This window comes from Homalodisca vitripennis, chromosome 5 (genome assembly GCF_021130785.1).
Source record: "Homalodisca vitripennis isolate AUS2020 chromosome 5, UT_GWSS_2.1, whole genome shotgun sequence".
Lineage (NCBI taxonomy): Eukaryota > Metazoa > Arthropoda > Insecta > Hemiptera > Cicadellidae > Homalodisca > Homalodisca vitripennis.
The window spans coordinates 34282898-34304937 of NC_060211.1; the positions used below are offsets into that span (position 1 = coordinate 34282898).

At 31.7% G+C, this 22040-nt stretch overlaps 1 protein-coding gene across 1 annotated transcript in view; it reads right to left on the reverse strand.

The window, feature by feature from the left end:
* Nucleotides 1-4471: 4471 nt before the first annotated feature.
* Nucleotides 4472-22040, reverse strand: part of LOC124363415 (gem-associated protein 5) — a 68801-nt gene continuing 51232 nt past the window's right edge. The window contains exons 23-30 of the mRNA XM_046818665.1: nucleotides 20872-20961; nucleotides 19554-19796; nucleotides 16853-17000; nucleotides 15470-15727; nucleotides 13343-13553; nucleotides 11212-11520; nucleotides 7719-7893; nucleotides 4472-5911 (exon numbers count right to left, since the gene is read on the reverse strand). Of these exons, the coding sequence (XP_046674621.1) occupies nucleotides 4863-5911; nucleotides 7719-7893; nucleotides 11212-11520; nucleotides 13343-13553; nucleotides 15470-15727; nucleotides 16853-17000; nucleotides 19554-19796; nucleotides 20872-20961 (2483 nt within the window). The 3' untranslated portion in view covers nucleotides 4472-4862. The remainder of the gene's footprint in view (nucleotides 5912-7718; nucleotides 7894-11211; nucleotides 11521-13342; nucleotides 13554-15469; nucleotides 15728-16852; nucleotides 17001-19553; nucleotides 19797-20871; nucleotides 20962-22040) is intronic.

Sequence of the window (22040 nt, forward strand, 5' to 3'; positions counted from 1 at the left end):
ATGTAAAAACTTGTATTGTCTCACCTATTATTGTGTGTACTAAGACATCCTAAAAATGCTGAAATGCTTTACAAATCTCTGTACCAATTCATCTGTTATATTGATTACACAATTATTCAAATGATAGATTTAAAAAATGAAACTTTAGAAATATTGCATTTAAAATCAGAGCTTTTTTATACTATACAATATTTCAGATGTTTTGTGATAAAAATGATAATGATTAGTTTATTTGTTTTGTTTCCTTCAACAACCCATGAACAATTTGGGAGGGGGGGGGGTGTTAAAAAGCTTTTGAACCTGAAAATAAAATGTCCTTGCTGACTTATAAGTAGATTCAAGGACTCAAAACTGTGTGTTTCTCCATTATTGTAGTAGTAGCTTTACCAAAACTAATAATATCTGAAATTGTTACAGAGCTTGCTAATACCAGAAATATCATTAATATTAATTTAATAACTGGTTAGTAAAACATACTCTTTTATAAACAAAAGCTAAAAATTATAACAATTCACAAGGGATCAATTTAAATATACAGCAAAGCTAGTTTATAATTTAAAAAAAATATATTTTAATAAAAACAACTCAATAATGTTGCTGGTACCACATCTTTAAAATAAAACAAGTTTATAATGTCAAGAGGTGTTTATGAATCTACTAGGTAAACTAAATCTCTCTAGCACCTATTTAGCTTCTTTTGGAACAATAGATTCCAAAAATTTTTTGTAACACTAACGTCATACTGATATTGGTACATTACAATATTTCGAGCCTGTGGTTATTTTTGTGTACAAAATAAATTGCTTATCTTTACACAAGAGGGGTTGCACCCATTCATGGGCGTGAGGGATTGCATAAAAGCAATTTCCTTATACTTACATTTTTATTTTTTGTAACTGTCCTTCAATCTGTGATTCTTCTAAATTATCTGTCTGTCCATCTGTGTGATAACTCTTGATAGAAAGATCCTACAGACTTCAAACTTTGCGTGAGTTTCTCAGCCGTTTAGGAAAAATGAATCTTAACTTTATTTAAAAGCCTTTAACCGTGGAAGCGTCTATCAGAAATTCTAAAGTGTGTGCTGATTTTAATAGGTTTTACAAGGTCCCTTTGTAAATTTCATAAAAAAATCTTTATTTAGTAAGTGTATAAAATGTTATATATATGTTTTCTTGTTATAGCATATATTGTATTGTATTTGGTATTTGGCACGTGAAAGAATATATTACATAAAAGTATTCACGTTATAATCAAATAAAAGATGTTTCAAAAGTCTGAAATAGTCAAATTGTACGAAATTTAGTTGTCGACACAAAAATATATAGTGTTATAGGGCTCAGAAATAAACATGGAAATAATGTTTATGTTTACAAAGAAAAGTGAAAAATTTTTGCCCATTTTCAGTTGCTAAGCAACACAATGAAATAACCATAATAAAATAAATTTGACTCTCATGCAAAATAACGTGTTTTTCTATCTTTTTATGAACTTATCTGATTTAGAACAGTATATAAGTCAGTTTTTACTTCAAAATTGATACAAAAACAAAACAACAAAGTAAATAAGACTCTAACAAAGTCAGTCATGTCACATTATTACAATGTCACGAATACCACTTGATCTACAGGTATCACCCATTTTGAGGTATTATATAATCAACTGTGTATGATAAAACTTTGCCTAACTCAAATAAAAATACTTTTGAGCAAAGAGCAAAATTATCTGTTTATAAATATCAATCTCCATTACATAGAAGTTACAACAAAATCACATATATCAAAACCACACAGATTGTCAACTAGAAGCAGGATAAAACAAAATCAAAGACAATTATCATTAAAAACTCATAGGCTTTTTGATTGATGTATAATTTAAAGGTCTTTGACTGCTAATAATGCTTTTAGTGGTAAAATACAATTGACCATATTGGGATCGATCGCACTTTGGAAGTTGTAAAAAAATAGAAAATCATTAAAAAAAAACTTGTAACACAATTAATTGTAACTTGTATATATGAAATCATCTGAAATAAAAGTGGAGTTGCATGTCGCCGTATGCATTTCAGCTCTTGATATCCTTTGGAATTTGTTTTACTCTAGTCCAATTACCTACAACGGGAAAATTGAGAGTATTACTAGTCTAGAACAGTGGTCCTCAACCTGGGGGGGGGGGTTCAGGAACCTCAGGGGGTCATGAAAGCTCACATCGGGGTACATAGGGGAAAAAAGCTAAGTTTTTGTTCCAAAAACTTACTGGTTTATCCTTCATTACAAAGTTTTTCTATATGACGAAACATTTTCAATGGTTTCATTGGTTCAGTGGACAATAATTTCACCAAATGACACACTGCAGCTTATTTCCAAGGGACATGAACCCAAACTTCAAATAAGACTCGTATTTCCTGAATTTTTGTTTGACCTGCCTCTGCCTCATTACTCACGGAAGCATTCTTTTTTTTTAAATGTATCTATCACAGCAGTGAACTAACAAAAAAACAGTAAAATAAACACATGAAAATAAAGACACAAGTTAGATCAGACAGGCAGAAGACCAAGTCATCGGCATCCTGAGTTAGTACACAGTTAGCAGCACAGGGTGATCGCATTTGTTAATAGGCTTCTTAACGTGATCAAAAGTATTATATTTTCATTTCACATTAGGTATTATCGGTTTTACTGTTGTACTATTATTAGTGGCAGAATAAATTTAGTTTTTATTACGTATCTTATGAGGCTAAACCATAAAATATAACACAGCATTTTACAGGATATGATTCCTATTTATTTAGTGGTGTTGAACGCCTTGCCCCCCCCCCCCCCCAATTTACGGTTGGGGTCGTCAAAATTTAAGATAAAAAAGGGGAAAGTAGGTTTAAAAAGGTTGAGAACCCTTGGTCTAGGGTACAACTAGCTGAGTGTCTTGGCCTGCTGTTTCAACAATCACTTAAATGGTTTTACTTCTTTTTTGCATTAAGTTTTATGAGAAAATCCAATATTTTTACTAGCAGTGATGAACCAAACATAGGAAAACCATTAGATAAAAAATTACTTCAACGTTCAAAGGTTTAAAAAATGTTGAAATTTAATGAGCACCCAAAAATATAAGCTTTGTTATTGGAAAAAGAAAGGAAAAAGCAAAAATGAAAACTTGATGGCGAGTTGCATCTTTTATAATATTATAAATAAGATAAAATTATCACCCTTTTTGCAATGGTTTTATTTTAAAATTATGGATTGGTACTCCAACAAATAGGTTAGGATTTTTCAATGTGATTCACATAAGTTTGATTTTTTATGTTTAAAAATATAAAAATTTATATCTCTAAAAAAAATGTTATGGTACTTCGAATATGGGGTTGAAACCTGTTTCCTGGCATTTCTCAGTGCTAAATCTAAAAAAATAGGTACATTTATGTAAATAGCACTATTAGAAATTGAATTAATAATTTTTCTTTTTTTCATCTTGTATTTTTTAAGTAAGGATCAAGTTAAAAACCTACCAAAACTTTTAGTATACTATAGTCCTTAGAATATTACACCTTGATTGTGAATAACTTTTAGAATTTGAGATACATACATTTTGTTATACCTAACACTTAATTTTTGCCATTATAACTCATAAAATATTGTAAAAATTATTTTTTTCACTTTTTAATGTAATATTTTTTTTAATTTTAGTTAAAAAAATCATTTATAAAACATCACAACTAGAAAGTGACATATTAGCAGATTTAGCATTTTCAGTAAGGAATGCCTTTAAACTCTGCGAGAAGATTTAAAGCATTTATTCAAACTTAATTGGCAGGTAGGCAAATTATTGCCATTTATTTAAAATAAATTGCAACGGTTTACCTAAAAACTTTTTTTGCTTACACTAAATCTAATACCTTTTTCTCCTTTGTACTGTGACAATATTTTCAAACAGTACAAACCTATTTTTTATATTTCTACCGTAAAAATTGATGTGTAACAAACAAAAATGAAAACCAGGGAAAAGTAAGCATTTTAGGATTTAAAAATACACGAAAAAAATATATTTTTAATCCATGGAAAAAAAGGTACATGTTGGATTCTTTTTGGAAAATTTGACTTTTTAGAAAATAGGCCAAGGTAATATTTTACCACTTCATATTTCAATGTGAACTAAGGTAACTTCACATAAATATAAAACAATCAATGTTTGTACAAAGGGTCGGAGGGAGGGGGGAGAACTAGAATGTTTGGTTGCATTGCTGTAATGGTTTAATGACTTTCAGTAACATTATCTTCATCTTACTTTCGAACGAAGTTACTGAGTAAATGATTCTGTGAGTTTATTCAGCTACCACAGGTAGCGTGCAAATTATTGATGAATCTCCGCATGTTCAGGAGTTGAATATAGTTATAATTTAATATCACAATAAGCAAAAAGAATGTAAAGGAAGGTACCTAACTATGTACAATAATGGTAATATATCAAATCAAATAAAACGTAAATAAGAAAATTCTTTATTAACATCAACAAAGGAACAATCAACAGCTTGATTAAATATTTCAACACTTTGTATCATTACATGTACCAGAAAATAACAGGTATCACTTACTAATTAATGAAAGAAAAAAACCTTAATGCTTAGAGATAAATTAAATTATAGCCTACTTAAAGAAAACCGATACGTACTTTCAATATGATACAAGGCGAGTTTTTACAAAAATACATGATCTTTATGTAAAGTAAAACAATAAGACAGTATAATCATGTACACTTGATGTAAATAGAACTAAATAAATAATAAAAAACAAACCAAATTAATCAAATGATTGTTGATGAAATCAATACTAACGAAGAACTATCATTACCATGTACAAAAATAGGGACACGACTTAGTCATGAGATTTCTTCCAAATTTTGTCACAGTTTCCCTGTAGAATTTGAGCGAGTTTTGAGTCTTGCTTGGTGACTAAATTGTCAATCAGGTACTTAATGTTCATGTATGCTGTGAAAGGGCTTGGTACTGTCACTCTTGTAGTTTCAAATTTATGGATCACTTCATCAATTTCTTTTATCTCTTTTAACTTTAATTCAATATTTTCGTCACTTACACCATGACTGTCTGTGCCATTAGTTGTAATAGCTTCACCATTTTGGGCTGAATGAACTGTAGTTGTATCACCATTTTGAACAATTGAAGTCGCTGGATTAGTTTCTTTTCCAGTTTTCTGCAAAAGTTTATGGGCATCTTCTGAGCATTCATTTAGTGATTTATTTGCCTGTACTAATTCTTGTTCTTTTGCATTTTCAGCTGTATTAGATTTCAGTGCAGCTGTGTTTTGTTGTTCTTGATTTTTTGGAAAAGGTGTTGATTTTTCTTCTTTTTTGGGGACAACTATTACAGAATCACCTTTGTTTTGAGCTGAATTCAGGCTTTCATTCTTGTTTTCTGCAACATCTTTTTTGCTGGTTTGACTTTCAACACTGAAATTGCCATTTGTTTCATCATCAGCTAGCTCTGAGATAGTTTGGGTTTTGTTCTTTATTTTATTTTGTTTGGTTGTCTTACAATCCACACTCTTTTCCATTGTAATTTTTTTCTGGATGTTTTCTTTTGTTACTGTGTTCTGTAACTCCTCCTTCAAAGCTTTCTTGACAAAGTAGGACACATTCTCTTTATCTAGTACATCTGAACTGCATCTGGTTATCAACTCTGGCAGCCAGTCCATCTTGTACAGCTCCACTTCCTGCCTACCATCACCACTACCATTCTCTGCAGGCTTCTCCTCACGCTTGGACCGCAGTTCCACCACCTTCTCCCAGTTGTTGCTCATCCATTGGACTATCGACGCACATACAAACGCCCTCAAACTTTTGGCCAGTTGTATCTCCTTATCAGTCTTGTACTCCATGGTAAAAATGCTATTTTCAGCAAAAATACCTGCAAAATCACATTTAAAATGGTAAGTATAAACATTTTGCAGACAAAACCAGTGCATAAGTAACATATACTGTACAGTTTATATATATAGGTTAATCGCTCTGTATCTGTTACAAGCATTAATATTTCAATAATTAATATATTTTAAAATCATATTGTCAAACCATAAAGTAGTAATCATAAGAGCCCATTCCTCAAAAGAATTTTCATTTTAAAAGTAACTTCTGGCAATATTTTTTAACTGTTTTACTGTCACTATAACTAGAACTTAAAATTGACGATTTTTCTAGAATAAGAAAATTAACAAACTGCTGATTTTGGTGCCTACTAGGTTTTTCTTTTTGTTCTCTTAGGACAAGGAGATTAGAAATTGCAAATAGTCCTAAAAGGACCTTTGCGCTGCTTTCAGAGTGACAGGATATTCTGGATGGGTAAGGTTGGGAGTAGGGGCCGCTTCCTGTCAAGAGCCATGAGGAAGAATTTAGGGTATTAATCTTAGTCATGTCTCATTGGAAGAGGGGAAGCCAGCTCTGAACCAGCCTCTCCAATCAAAGCAGGCAGGGGATGACACGCCATTATGTCTAGGCTAATAAGAACCTTTGACATTTAGGGAGCCCCACCAACTCCAACAGTCATCTCCTGCAGTACATTAGACCTATCAATCAACCCTTGCACCCAAGAATCTCGACATTTGCAGTTAGTGATGTGCCGCTCCTAGACATCCATAAGGTTGCCCAAACACTAACTTGTTACTAAAGTACTTGCTAGTGAAAACAAGTTTCATTAATTCATGCATCAAGTAACAACCTTAATCTTCTCTGTGAACTTATCGTTATTATGAGAATTTTAATTCTTTTATGTATTATGTATGTAAAAGGGTTAATAAGGTTTTTATTTGTACTGTTTACATGAATGTCTGAGAAGTAAGGATATTTTTTTTAAATACTGAAACAGTTCTTTGAGCAACTTATTGCAGCTAGTAACCAACTTATCCAAACTTTCCTCAACATCATCCTGACAGTGATGATAGCATTATTCTGTCATCATTACTTTCAAAGTGCTTACAATTATACTAGTGCTTTGTACATGACATAATAATAATCATGTACAAAAGAAATATTAGTCAGATGAATGATAAATCTACAAGGTACCAACGTTTCTATACATGATCAAACTGTTCCCAATTAGCCAAAAATCTATAGAATTAGTCTCAGATAGTTACCAACAGGACAAAACCAAATATTGTCACGAGTGCACATATCCTGGACTAGGCATTCTTCTTTTGTTTTGAATAGTCAAATACATTTTTACACAGTTTCATTTCTTGTAAATTTTTTACCATAAATCTCTTGTATCCGACAGTGGATTTTGGCTGCCTTAATGTTTTTTTGCGTTTAAAACCAACAACTCTCATGGTTGGTAGATTATTTTTATGGTTGTACACGATCATAGGTGACGGAAAACATAACGTGTCAGTTGATATGATCGATAAAGAGACACCAAAACTAACACCACCTATTATTAACATGTGGCACAGTACTAGGACTTTTGAGGGATCAAAACAAAACAGTACCTACTTTCCAGACACATTTCGTATTTTTTTTAACTTCTCAAACAAAACAAAATTATAACTTTATAATTTTATTACAACAGCTTTGCTAAATATAGAAAAAAATATTTTCTGCTTGTGTACTGTTTTTAGATTCTGGAATCATATTATCTTATTATTTATTGTGCATAAAAGAAAACTTACTACAAATAACAAAAAAACATATGTTTAGGTACAAAGGCTCTGTACAGATCTTACCAGCAGGGGAAATGACAGACACAAGTATGGGTAGAGCCAAACTGGAGGGGTGATGGGTCTGGTAGTGGAAGGCAGCTGAGAAAGCAGCGACAAGATGTCGCAGGAAGCGTGAAGGAGCGCACCCCAGTCTGCCAACGAAGGCTCCCGTCAGCTGTCCGCTCAAGTAGAACCACAGCTGTAACAGTGAACAATTAATTTGTCACATTGTAATATATTTTTGAACATGTAGTTCATGAGTTTGTTTTCCACATAAAAGTAGAATACGTTAACATATTTGAGTTGGAAAAACAGATAAATATGAATTTTAATTCAAATTGGGTACTAAATAACAACTTTACTTTGTTTCAAATTTGGAGTCAAATTCTAAGGATCACACCAATGAATTTAGAAATCTTGGAACCAGCAACTGAGAGCGAATTATACATTGCGTCTTCGCTTCTCGACCGATGGTCATACGTTCATTTTTTATAGCTCAGGATTTTTCAGTTCTGACTGTTGAATTCTTTTGGCTCTTTCCATGTTAAAGTAGAAGACACTCAAATTCCTCAGAGTTCAGACTAAGTGGTGGTAACTTGAATTATTTTACTATAATAACATACTTTGTAGGCTCCTTCACTGAGATTTGTAAGTAGAAAGGAATATAAATCCATGTTTGTAGAAGCCACAAAATGGTAATAATAGACCAGTATATGGCACTTGTCATCAGTTCCAAAATTTGGTTTATATAGATTTAACATACATGTGGGGGATAAAAGTTTAATTGTCAGCTGTGTAAAAACGAGAAGGTAAACAGAAGTTAACATATAAAATAATATTTAATAAATCACACACACTTTCATCCCAAAACATATCTGTTACATCTACCACATAATAAAAATTTTGGAACTGTTGACTAGGTAAGGTACCATGCATTTGTAGGGATAGTCATATAATTAGATTTTTATTGTGAGGTTAAGAGTTCATTCAACATTTGGACATTATGATATATGTTGATTTCAACATAAATTGGACACAGCAAAAAACTAAAAGTTTGCAAATTGGAAGAGTTTAAATGCAGTAAATATTTTATTTCTCGGATGAGGCCCTCCCCTCCCCCCTACCAGTCTAAAGCAAGTAGATATTGCAGTGCAAATCTATACTCCAACATTTATGTCTTGAAACAGTGTAAATAATTCTGCACATAAATACTGAAGTCAATAAACACATTTCTCAAAATATCTATACAGTCAGCTCACTACATATGTTCAGTCAATGAACAACTCTATAAGTTGTTGCCTGTGAGATAGGCTTGTAAATGAAATGATTCAAAGGTTTGTGATATTATGAATAACAGAGGAATTTTCATCCATTTTTCATATTTCTTTTCTTTCTCTTCATTTCTTCCTTTTATTCATGAACTAATTATATCCTCATTTGATGAAGAGGATAGATTCAATCCTCGAAACGTTGTGTTATACATTTTGTAACATATAACAATGCCAAATATCCGAAACCTATTAAAACCAAGAAAAACTCTACTACATTAGTGGAAGCAACCTTGAATTAAACGGCATCAAGTGATGTTCACAAACACACTGTTGATCACAGACACTGTAGCAACCACGCGCTGTCCAACAGGGCTCTGTAAACAATTCAATAACATCACAGGCCATCGCAGTCTTTCGGCTTGCGTCGTCATTCTTCATTTACAATTTCATGAATCTGTCTCATAAAATACAATATTTGGGATTAATCAAATTCTGAATCAAGGAGCTGAAAATTATTTCATATTTTGCCAATAAGTTCTTAGAGACAGAAACACTGTTTATGAGATTTTCCCAGTTCTACAGATAGATTCCCGGCTTATTCCCAGTTGGGTGGCACCCCAGATGTGCTTTAAATTGTACCACCTAACATTACTACATAATGTCTTGCAGACTGTGTAAGCAGCATTTCTAGTTTACTGAATCATATTTAGTTAGTAAAAACACTCCATCTTTAGTTTCTTAAACATGTTTGTAAATATTCTATAAATAGCAGTTGTATGTAGGAGTTTAAGAATCATCTGAATTATTCACCACTATGTAGCACTACTGATCTGTTTTCGCTCGTTTTCCTCAGCTGTTTTTAAAAGTAAATTTTATGTCATCACTATTACAATAGTTTATCAAATAATATATTATACCTCCTTTAAGTATATAGACGAAAACTTTTAACTTACATATGAGAATCCAGTTTAATACACAAGTAAACTAACCCATTGGCCTTGTATCACGGAACGGTTCCGTGATAAATTAGACTAATATTGTTGTAACACATAAGAAAAACTACAATACTACAGTTAATTGAAATTTAAATGAGCAATAAGTTACTACAAGAATATTAGTGTACTACAAGAGAAAAAAATCAATATTCATGGAATTTTCAGTATTTAGAAAAAACATTTATTCTGACAAACTATGCATATTATATATATATATATATATATATATATATATATATATATATATATATACACACATATTCTAGTATTGCTAGAGAAATACATTTCAAATAAAATAAAAGCAACAATGGGGTATTTTATTTTATATTGTTTGAGTAAAAAAATTTACAAACTTGTTTAGTTTGTACAGCATTATTATTTTTAAATTATGACCAAATATATCACTATCTATTTACTATTAAAGCCCATTTCATGTTAATCCAAAAAGATATAAAATATAACCAAATAACTTGAAAAATAAATTTTTTATAAACATATAACAAAACTCTTACGTTTTTAGCATTTTTAATAGGATAACCCAGTTGAGCTGATAGTCAAAATATATATAGCCAATGGGTTAAGAACAAACATCAGCTGATTTGATGTGGTACGACATTACTGTTCCGCTGCCAATGCGCAACTTAATTCGTGTCTGCTGGGACATGCAGGCCAAACAAAATGATTCAATGATTCACAATTGATAAAAAAAATATTGTGCAGAAGGTATGGTCTTTACCTAAACACTTCCCAACTAACTAATGGTGGTTGGCACAACAGCTATACAGAAAACATTTAAACAGTGTCCTCTATAACCTTTTATGCTTATTTCAATTACCAAGCATTAGTTACTGGAGTTGAACGAATGTACGATAATCACAGAAATCACAATATTTAGTGGATTGTGTGGGAAAAAAACTAACAGGAGCTGTTCAAGGCCTTGGCCTGAGAAATTGCTGGCACTAAGATGGGTCAAGCTGAAATAAACCAATTTCATACTTGATGCAAAATTATATTATGGTTTTCTAAGCGCGTAACTAAATGACACAATATGTAAGCATTTTATAAAAACTATCCAAAACGATACGGATATTGAAAATATTTTAAATACCAATGCATTGTAATGGTGTACAATAATCTTTAAAGTTTAAAAAATAATAATGGTAATATGTGAAACAAACTCGGTAATTCCGAGCATAAATGTAGTTAAATTTATAGCTGATAAATTAAGGGTGAAATATGATGAGTACTTACATCACGTTCATATTCCGGATTCTTGTTAGTAGGAAAGTGAGAATGCAATCTTGAGTAGATAAAACTCATGATTTCAGTAGTTCTGTCATGGGGATTATCAACCTCTACTTCTTCTTTCTTTGGAGAATACTTTCTATCACAACCTTCACGGGGCTCACAGAGGGACGAGAACACTTTAGTCAGCTCATCTGGAAGAGAGATCTGGGTCTTCTGTCGGCCCTCCAGCCAATCAAACAGATCTCTTTCACCTCGGTTCTTGACTTTGGATAATACCTCGCTTACTTTCAGCCAGACAGTCCAGTGCTCATACTGCAAAAATACGCTCAAATTAATGATATGCCATGATTTATACAATGATTGATCTTTATCAGGTGTAACTTGGGGGGCCAGTAAGGGGCAACAAACAAAAAGGTTTACTCGAACTTTGAATTACGACCTTCTACATATGGGACCACTAAAATTGAGAATTTTAAATGGATCTTAATCAATGGATGTCCTTTTACTCATTTCTCCAAGTGTTGGTTTAAGTTTCCAATACATCATCTGTAAAAAATTATTAATACAAAGGCCAGTTCGATCTACCTCTTCCTCATGAAATAATTTATGAAATAGGAGTTGATAGTAGATTTGAAACATCCCAAACTCAAATTCTGGATACGTTTTACATATGTAATTATATACATCCGGATATGGTTGGCTCCCTAAACATATACTATTCCACATACTTGGAATCCAATTAGTGACCCTCAGTTTATGGTACAATTATTTCTGGTGGTTTGTTTAGTACGAGTGAATGTAACAGATCAGTAACATTGGAGGACAATATTTGAAAGGGAGGATATTAACAGCAAATTGTATGGGCAGATCTAGTGCATCATGTGACAATCTTATACCTGTAGGCAGAAATAACAACCTCATGAAAGTACTAGAATAAATTTTAAACTAATTAAAATAAACAACAATTAATTAAAATATTAAATTAAAACCATTATAACATATATTTGTATTATAAAATAATGTTTATTAGATTTCTATCATATTGGTGCAAAAACGTTTGGGTACAAGGGTGAAACGGCTATAGAAGCTCTCTTTGCAACAAGACACGGAAGGAGAAGGTCGTGTGGGTATCGTCTTTTTTTTTATCAACATGTGCTTTTTAAATTAACTAATGAATTATTAAATTTAAATGATTAACTATGTTTGTCTGGTTCTAACTTGATGATATATTCACTTGCTAAAGAAGGAGTTTTCATTTGACGTATAATTGTAGTGAGAATTTTGATTGGTGACCATGACGTTTGAAAATGTACTTGAGCTAATTTTGCGATATTTAAAAATAGTACTTTGATAAATAAATTGGTGATGTAAATTCAGTATTTAAAAAATTTGCATAATTATTCTTCCTTGCTAATACAAATCTACAAAAAATTGAAAAGGTGATGATCAAATAATTTAAAATTAATTAAAATTAAGATAGTAATAACTAAAGTAAACTATATCAACCAAATTAAGTAAGTACAGGTGAGTGATAATTAAACCTACAAGGAGATGAAATTTGAAACTGAAATTAACATATAAGTTAACCTACACATCAAAATCTAAAAGAATTGAATCAGGACTTGTGTAATAATTAGAACCAGAAAAAATTTAATTTTAAATTCAATCAATGCCAAATAATACAGAGAATGTAAGGAGGTATATATTGATGTATTGGTGTATAAAAAAAGTGCAAACAAATTGAGGACTATTTTCAACATAGTTAATCTACATATTTTGACCTAGTGACCAACATATTTACCAACATTAAAACATAAAATATCAACATAAAATAGCACCACCTACAAGCAACTTATTCAATTAGGCCTATATTAATTCATAACAATACAACTATACATTTGATTTTCAATATTTGGTACTACCAACCTTGGGCCTATTATTTAAATAATCTGACTTTCACCAATTGGGAATACCAATGTAGAGCATAATCATTTGAATTTGAACTACCAACTTAGGGCTAAGCCTATATGCATCCCACGATGAATTTGATCTACAACACTAAAAACAACAGGTGGTTCAGTATACCTATTAACACAGAAAGAATTGTTATACAAAAACGTAATGCCAAACATACCTCTTCATTTGGGAACTGTTCCAGAATGTGGTAGCCAACGGTAGGGTTGCTTGCAGAGATGCTCATTAACAGACATTCGAGTGCTAGACTGTTGGCCAATTCAGTGTAATTGTGAAACTTGGCTATCACAGCAGCCATCTTGAGGTATTTGAGCTCCTTTATTCGTACCAACGTCTCTATACAAAGTTGAAAGTTGCAAGCTGCCCAGTAGCTGTAGTCAGAACAAAGTACTCAGCTCAGATTTCACAACTATTTAATTGTTTACAGATATTGACAAAATGCTTATCAAACAACAATAAAAATCAGTGTTTTTACAACATTTTATGAAACTGTTGGTATACAGAGATACACCTCCTTTTGTTTGATTTATTTTAAAATTGAACTTGAGCTCACTACCAGATGGATACTTAAATTAACAGGTTTTGTTCACCAGTTAATTTAAAAATTAAAAAATAAACGCATACTTAAAATAGACTAAAAAGAATACAACAATTTATCCTACACTCAAGACAGATTTATACTACAACTCAGATTGTACTCAAAAAGTAAAAAATTTTTTTGTAATAAGTCTGAAAGTACTTTTAAAATAATAATAATAATAACGCAGGGGAATGATTGATGATTATTCAGCATCAATTAACTATTTTTAAAATCATTTCTGATGCCATTCTACATAGTAATTTCATTTGACCTGCCTCACACTGCCGACGAATATATGAAGAATGCATCTGAAAATTATCTACTACGGAAGTTACAGAGGTGCGGTTACTTTAGAATAAGTTACTTGCAATCTGTAGAATAAGTAGAAAACCGGTACTGAACAGTATCTTTCATCGTCATGTGTGCAGCCGTTTGATGGATTAAAAGTAATTCAGACGATTAGTTGATCGGAAAAAGAACGGGATTTCCACCAGCCACCGTCAAACACATGCCACTTGTGACAAAGAAAACTGATGTGTGTGGGAAATTAGGCAGGCCTTCCGTCTGCAGACTGGCAAAAACGTTATTTGTAGAGGTTGTGGATGTGACCGTGATATCAAAATAAATCATAACTTTCTTCGTCTTAGCCTATGAAAATTAACGACCAATCGAATCATGCTCGTTCACAGACTAAGATTAGTCAGCTGACTTTAATTGTTTGAAGGATCGTTACATGTAGGGGGTTTAACGCAACTTAGGGGTTGAACTAACCAAGATAAACTGTAATTAAATTCAATCCAAAATCCTTCACTCAAAACGCACAGGAAATACATAATAGTGTCATCACAGCTTTATATATATATATATATATATATATATATATATATATATATATATATATATATATATACACACACACACACACACACACACACACACACACAGTGTGTGTGCGCGTGTGATCAACGATGTGTTTGCCGTTTAATCGAAGGTTGCCCTCACCAGTATGTTGGTATTACGTTAGTCTGTAATATATTTGTGTAAAATTTAATTTAAATTTTGAACAGCTGCTTTAGAATAATGACTTGGTCACTGTAAAATAAATTCATTATTTTAACAATTCAAATAACTAACATAATACTAATACACTGGTGATGGCAATCTTCGATTAAATGGTGAACACATCGTCGATTACACACACACACTGTAGTAACCTCACGACATCCACAGAGTCTGTAAACAATTTGACTTGTATTGTCGATCTTCATTCAGTTTCACAAATCATGTCTCATAAAATACATTTGGGATTAATCAACTCCTGATTCAAGGAGCTGTCAAATTATTTCTTGATTTTATTAGTCCTTAAATACAGAAACAATGTTTTCAGAATCTCCCGGTTCTACAGGTAGATTCCCGGCTTATTCTGCGTACATTAGACTCCCGGCTTAATCCCGGTTTTCTAATTTTACCGGTCGGGTGACCACCCTGATTGAGCTAGTTAGACTATTTCTTACCTTTAAAATTCTCTGTTCATTACATAAAAATATTTAATGAGAAAACACAACATTTTTCAGATTACGTTAAGAAAGCCTATTTGATGCTTTAACAATTGGAAAATTACCTAAAAATATATTAATTTTTCAGAGTATCACGTCATTTTGGAAAATTAGTTAAAAGATATTTTGTTACACTTAATATTAAACTGACCAGTGAACCGCAAGTGTGAGGTTCCCCTGTGCTCGGGACATGTCACCCCATTCTGTGTAGACTTTGGAGGTAAGAGAATCATCATGACTTAGTCTACACTTAGCCACCGCCACAGCCTCCTTGAACATCTTGTGATCGGCCAGTAGTCTAACGGCCTCGTGAACGTTGTGGATTGCCAGCAGGTATGAAGAAGCCTTCAACACCTCTCCACACTCTTCCAGCTGCTTGGCGAACGCAACACACGCCTCCTCCCATACCCTACACACATCTTGATACTTGTATACAAGTTGGGATAAAATATACTTTACGTACACTTCATATAATATTGTTTTAAATTACCTCATAAAGACAATTTACAGTTCTTAAAATGACAGTCCGTTGGTTTATGATACTATAGAAATATTTTCCTCTCGGCAATAAAAATTGTAAATACATAACAATTATTGCCATCTAATCATTAGTTTGGTTACAACTTCACTGAAACTTCAATAGAAGTGTTATTACAAACAAATACAAGTTACAAAAATGATCGTAGCTGTATTAATGGACTTACTTATGATTTTGTATAGATCTGTCCTATTTTGCTAACCATCACATTAATATTGTGCCATACAAGAAGCTAAAGTACCACCTTAACGGCTGAAATTTGTTACGAGTACAGAAGACATTATATTGAAATAACATAAACAAAATAACTTAGTTCCTAGGCATATGCGGCCAGTGTCATAACTAGCAACTGTACGTTTTGTGGTTCACATTGTGTCAAAACACTACTGATAATTAAATTCTTAAAATATTTTCAGTCATTTTCAGCAACTGATGTTAAATCCAATCATAATTTTTTAGTTTAACATCAGTTGACTTACAATGGTTTCTCAAAGTGAGGCTGCAATATTTCAAGAATTTAATTCTGGTGCCAAAAACTGTTAGTTATCTGAAATAATGTAATAAAACATATAATTTATATCAATATTTCAAGAAAGATGAGCAAGTGTAATATTTAACACTTTTAGTGATGAAATTACATCACCATCTATCTTATATACGAAATCCCTGATAATTCACCGCCATCAATTAATTTTAAGCTCCTACATTTATACTTCTTTGTCCTTTAATGTTTTGATATAGTAATGTGTACGCTCAACACTTTAAATTCATATTTTAACCAACAAATCCGTTAGCAGTATACTAAAAAATACCAAAAAACTTTAATCTGAATTCCACTTTTAATTCTTTTTGATAATTACAGCTTTAAGTTTGGGTAAATATACAGACTTGTCAGCACAGCTATTAAATTATGTCACAACCTATTTCAAATTAATGAAGTGAATGACCATCAGATTCATACTTGACATTAAAATAACCTATAAATAATCAACTCACTCAAAGCCTGCGAGGGGAGCCATGGACACAAGCCAGTCGGACAGTTTCTTTTTCGCGATGGCTTCCTGGATCATCTGAGAAATGTCCCCTCGCCACAGCATAGAAGTCTGGGCCAACATGTAGTGCTTGTTCTCCGTCAATCGGCTCTCTGGCACGTTCATACAAGATCATTTTAATTGCCTGACATACTGTATCATAGTTTCACCATACTGAACCTCACTAATCCATAAATCTATTTGATATACACCTAGAAGTAGCAAGAATATAAAACATAACATTGATAACTGCTGAAATAGAAAATTTATATTTTTACGTAGTCAACTTCAACAAAAAACAATATAAGCATAAGGTTTGAATTAATAGGGCTGAATGCCAAGGATTAATACTATCTACAACACTGGAATGCTCTTTACTGGTTGAGAAATATTACAGTGCAATAGAAAATTTCGAAATATGTGTTTTATTAAGTGTCTTTATGTGTTTCTTTCAAATCAGTGAATCCAAGAAGAACGTGTTTAAGGTAAACCTGTGAGTTTACTATCAACTAGTAATAATATAAAAATAAATTATTTTAAAACAATATAAATTACTAGTTACCCATGGCTTCACACACAATTTTTCAGGTTTTGTACTTGTATGAGCACTCCTGTTCAAGTGAATTAAATTTCTGACACCAATGTTGAGTTTGATTTCTTACCATGATCAAGAAAATATGTAAAGTGTATATTTACAGTAATTTTAATTTACTCTGGTCTTAGTATTTTTTTTTCCAAAGCTGATTTTTTTTCTCTTTCCCAAGCTGATTTTTTCTCTTTCCCAATGAAGAAAATATATATAGCTACAAAGCTCTGGGACGCCTACTTTTGTCAAAAGACAACTTAGATAGGTTTCATAACAGTTTTTAAATCTATAGTAAAATTTAGACTATATTGTCTCTTATATTTGCACTGCTAGCAGTTACCCGCATCTTTGCACACAATTTAGTAGGCATTACACGATTATGACCACTGCTGGTTTGTGTGAATTATATTTCTGACGCCAATGTTGAGTTTGCCGCCTCGTTACCACAATTAATAAAATACGTCAAAAAGTTTATAATTATGGCCATTGTAATTTACTTTGTCCTTAGTATGTTTTGTTCCATAGTTAATTTTGTTTTGTTTCCTGATCAAGAAAATATATATCATAGATCAGAGAAGCCTACTTCTGTCAAAAGAGAACTAAGATGGGTTTTATGCCAGTCTTTATATTTATAGTAAAAGTCTTTTAACATTTCTGAACATTTAAAGCTGGAATTGGAACATTAGTTTTCAAAAGAACAGTCCAGTGAAATTTCATCTAGCATAGTTCTTACCAATTGGTTCAAAGGGAGTCTTAGAAGTCAAAATTTGGACCTTTTTATATTTTAGGACATTTTTTCAGGTCAATTAGTGCTTACCTAATCACTGAAATCTAAATAGTTGTTAAAAATTATGGTTACTTATTAGAAAATTACTCATTATAAATGTAAAAAAGTTGAAAATAATAAAAAATGTTTACACAGAACAGTTGATTGCATTTGACAGGCTCATTGAATTAATATTACACAACTTTAGAGATCAAGATGGATTTTTTTGTTACTTTAAAGACCAGTGGGGTGTAACCTGAAGGGATTTTCAAAATAAGAGTAGGCCTATTTTCATCCCAGGAATCACAAGAATGCCCATGTAAAAATTTCAGTTTAGAGTAGTTTACACATGAAAACCAAACAAACCAACAAAGGTACTTTCATATTTATAATATTATTAGGAAGTATGAGATTTAACCATGAAAGAAGTTAAACCACATGTTAATTCAGTTTATTTGTTTTTATTTGTATTTAAATTTATCCTAATCTAAGTATCTGATGTTGATACATACAAATCTGGTAAAAATTAATACCGTATGTGTATTCAATTCTGTGGTAAAAGTTAATATTGCTGCGACATTTTGGCAAACTTTCTTACTTTTTATGGCAGGAATGACTTACTATTTACTTATGTTTCTGGACAGGGACAGCAATAGGGATTTGAGAGCTGACAAGTGTGTAACCAGTAAAAATTAAACCAAACTGATTGTAATGTTGCATTGATTTATTTTAGGACTTCATGGAATCCAAAAGTTTACAATCAATCATACACAACTCTGAATTTGAATTTGCAACTTATATTTCTTTAAAAGGAATCTGTAAGCTAGACACACACAAGTTGTAATGTCCTTACAAAAACCAACAGACAAGAACAAAGCCGGAGAGCATCAGACAACTTAAATCACTAATTCTGAATTTTCAAGACTTATAGACACCCTGATCTCTTATCTTAGTAATAAAGTTATTTGAGTGATATAAACTTTTTTTGACATACAATAACAAATAAAAATGTTCAATGGCCTACTTAAGTACAATGATAATGTATTGTTAACTCTACTATTTTAAAATAGTGATTATAACAATATTGTAAGTTCATGAACGTAATATTACCTTCTACTATGAGCATACCATCTTTGCCTTGTCATTTAATAAAGCCAATAGCACACAACTTATAGAGAGATATTTCTTGAAAGCAATATTACCTTCCATCATTGTATGGCCTAGTCATCTTCCAAAATTATATTCTACTGTCACCTTTAAAACATAGCCAATAACACACAACTGAATCAAAAATATTTTTGAAAACAATATTACCTTCTACCATGAGCAGTCTTCGCATGGCCTTGTCATCTTCGAAAAAATCTAAATATCCTATGTCGGTTGCTGATGGAGTTTCTGTGGTGGACGCTGTGAGATCATTGTCTAGGGTAGAAACAGGGTTTGTTGTCTTTTCCCATCGATCATACACTACGTCAAAGTGCCTGGCCTGTATGAGATTAGATCCTGTGACAGTGAACACTGCACGACCCTTAAGGCGTTTCTTGTACTCCTCCATACCTGTTTAAAGCATTGGGAGATAATTATACACTGTAAGTTTAAACTGCAGGGTTGATTGGAAAAAGTTAGATGGAGACTGGGTAGTATATTTGAACATTTCCAAATGAAAGTTAAAAATAGTAATAAAGTATTCAATTTGAGATGCTAATCATTATTTAGTAATTATGGATTGTTTGATTAAAGCCTAGACTAAGCCTAAATAACCTATACCTAAAGTAAAGCCTAAATATACCTAGACATAATTACAATACTGAATACAAAATTAATAAACAAAGAAAATGATACCAAACAGTTTGAATTAATAATGATCAGAAAGAAAAAAACTATCACCCTCTGTCTCTTGCTTATCCAGATCAAGATCCGTGTGTGTGTGTGTGTGTGAGAGAGAGAGAGAGCGTGCACGCACACACGTTTTTAATTTATTCTCAAAGCAATTTTTCTCTAAAATTCATAAAAGTGTTTTGTTTCAGTTTTGTAAAAAGTATCTCAATTTTGTAAAAATGTTTGAAGATCTTGTCAATAAGGGAGATCATGCCAAAACGTCTTATTTTCTGGAGCCCTCGTATTTTTATTGTCTTAGCTATCTTTCCATACAGTGTGAACCAAAAGTACATGATAGTTATGACAACAGTCATGTAAGCTTGAGATCTTTGATGTCACACTTAAATTTAATGAAGGTTGATTGACAATTTCCTTAGTTACAGTTTCATAGTTATTACATCATATCTAAAAATTAGGCCATTTCGTTAAAACTGCTAATAATATAAATAATTAAATTGTTATCATCAAATGTATGCAATTACTAATTGTGAAGTAAGTGCCAATCACGTAACTGAATTAAAATTCTGGAGGGTCCTATCTGAAATGTCTGAGAGAACTATTACATATTATAATTTCATTTGTAAAGATAAAATAAACTGCATTTCAAAGCCCGATTGACCAGTTCCACGTTCGTTATCTTTATAGCAATAAGACATTTGACAGTTTCACTGATAACGCCGTAGTAGTCATTATTTTGCTGAGTAATGTATAAATGTCATGACATGAAAGATATGATTGACAACACCAAACTTACTCTTGTCTGTGGCAGACCCTGGCTGTTTAGAAGTAGGGCTGGTGTTGGTGGCAATGTTCTGTTTGCTGGTGCTGACATTACTCTCTTCCCCTGCAAATCAAACAAAAATAATTCATAATAATTATGTTCATTATATTGCTCAACATTACACATTGACTATGGTGGAACATTTTAAAAACTCTGCTTGGAGCTGACATTATTTTATTGAAAAACGTTATAAAATGTTTACATTAAAAAAGGAATATAATAGGGTGAATAACTTTTCAACAATGTGACTTCTGATATACGAGTCTAGTCGGTTTATGTCAGTTTCTGAATCTTGTGAGATGGTTTACGTTATACAAATAGAAATACAAATATTCTTCTGGGTTGTAGACAATTACAAAATAACATTAACAATATTCAACAATAATGGAGTGTAAATTGCAATTAATTTAAATTAAGCTCTATCATAATAAACACATATTATCCTAAATTTATCAAAAGTGTAAATTAATGGCTACTGATAACAAGTTAATATTCTGAAAAAAAATGTACAACTTGATAAGGTATTATATTACGATTTAAAAATAAAACAATCGTCAGAGGTTTAAGCTTAGTACTTTGAAATGGAAAGTGATAATATTGTATTGAAGAAACTGCTGGCTTAATTGAATCTACACTAGGTACAGCGATACAAAATTATAGTAACTACTCCTTCAGTTAAGCTTATGTGTCTCTGGCATGAGTAAATCAACTTAAAATTGAAATCAATAAATAAAGAATAGTTTTTAAATGAAGAATAGTTGACAATTCTTCAGTCTAGGATCTTGTATTATTAGTTCTTGATTGAACACGTTTTTCTTGGTTCTTGTTAATTAAAATAAACAATTTTGACCAAACTTTTTATGAAAAATAAATTTTAAGAAGAAGTGAAAATGTTTATTTTAAGTAAACTTAAATTAATTAATGACAAATATGGTATTTACCATTCCTAAACTTAAATTAATTAATGAAAAATAGAAAATTTACCATTCCTAAACTGTTTTTTGCATTATCCTGAACTTTACACTGATTTGGATTTGATAGTAAAAAGTTTGTTGGAAGAAAAACACACAATATATGATTTACACTGTCAGTGCTTGACCCAACTTACACACCTCTTTATTGCACGCTGACCACTATTTTAG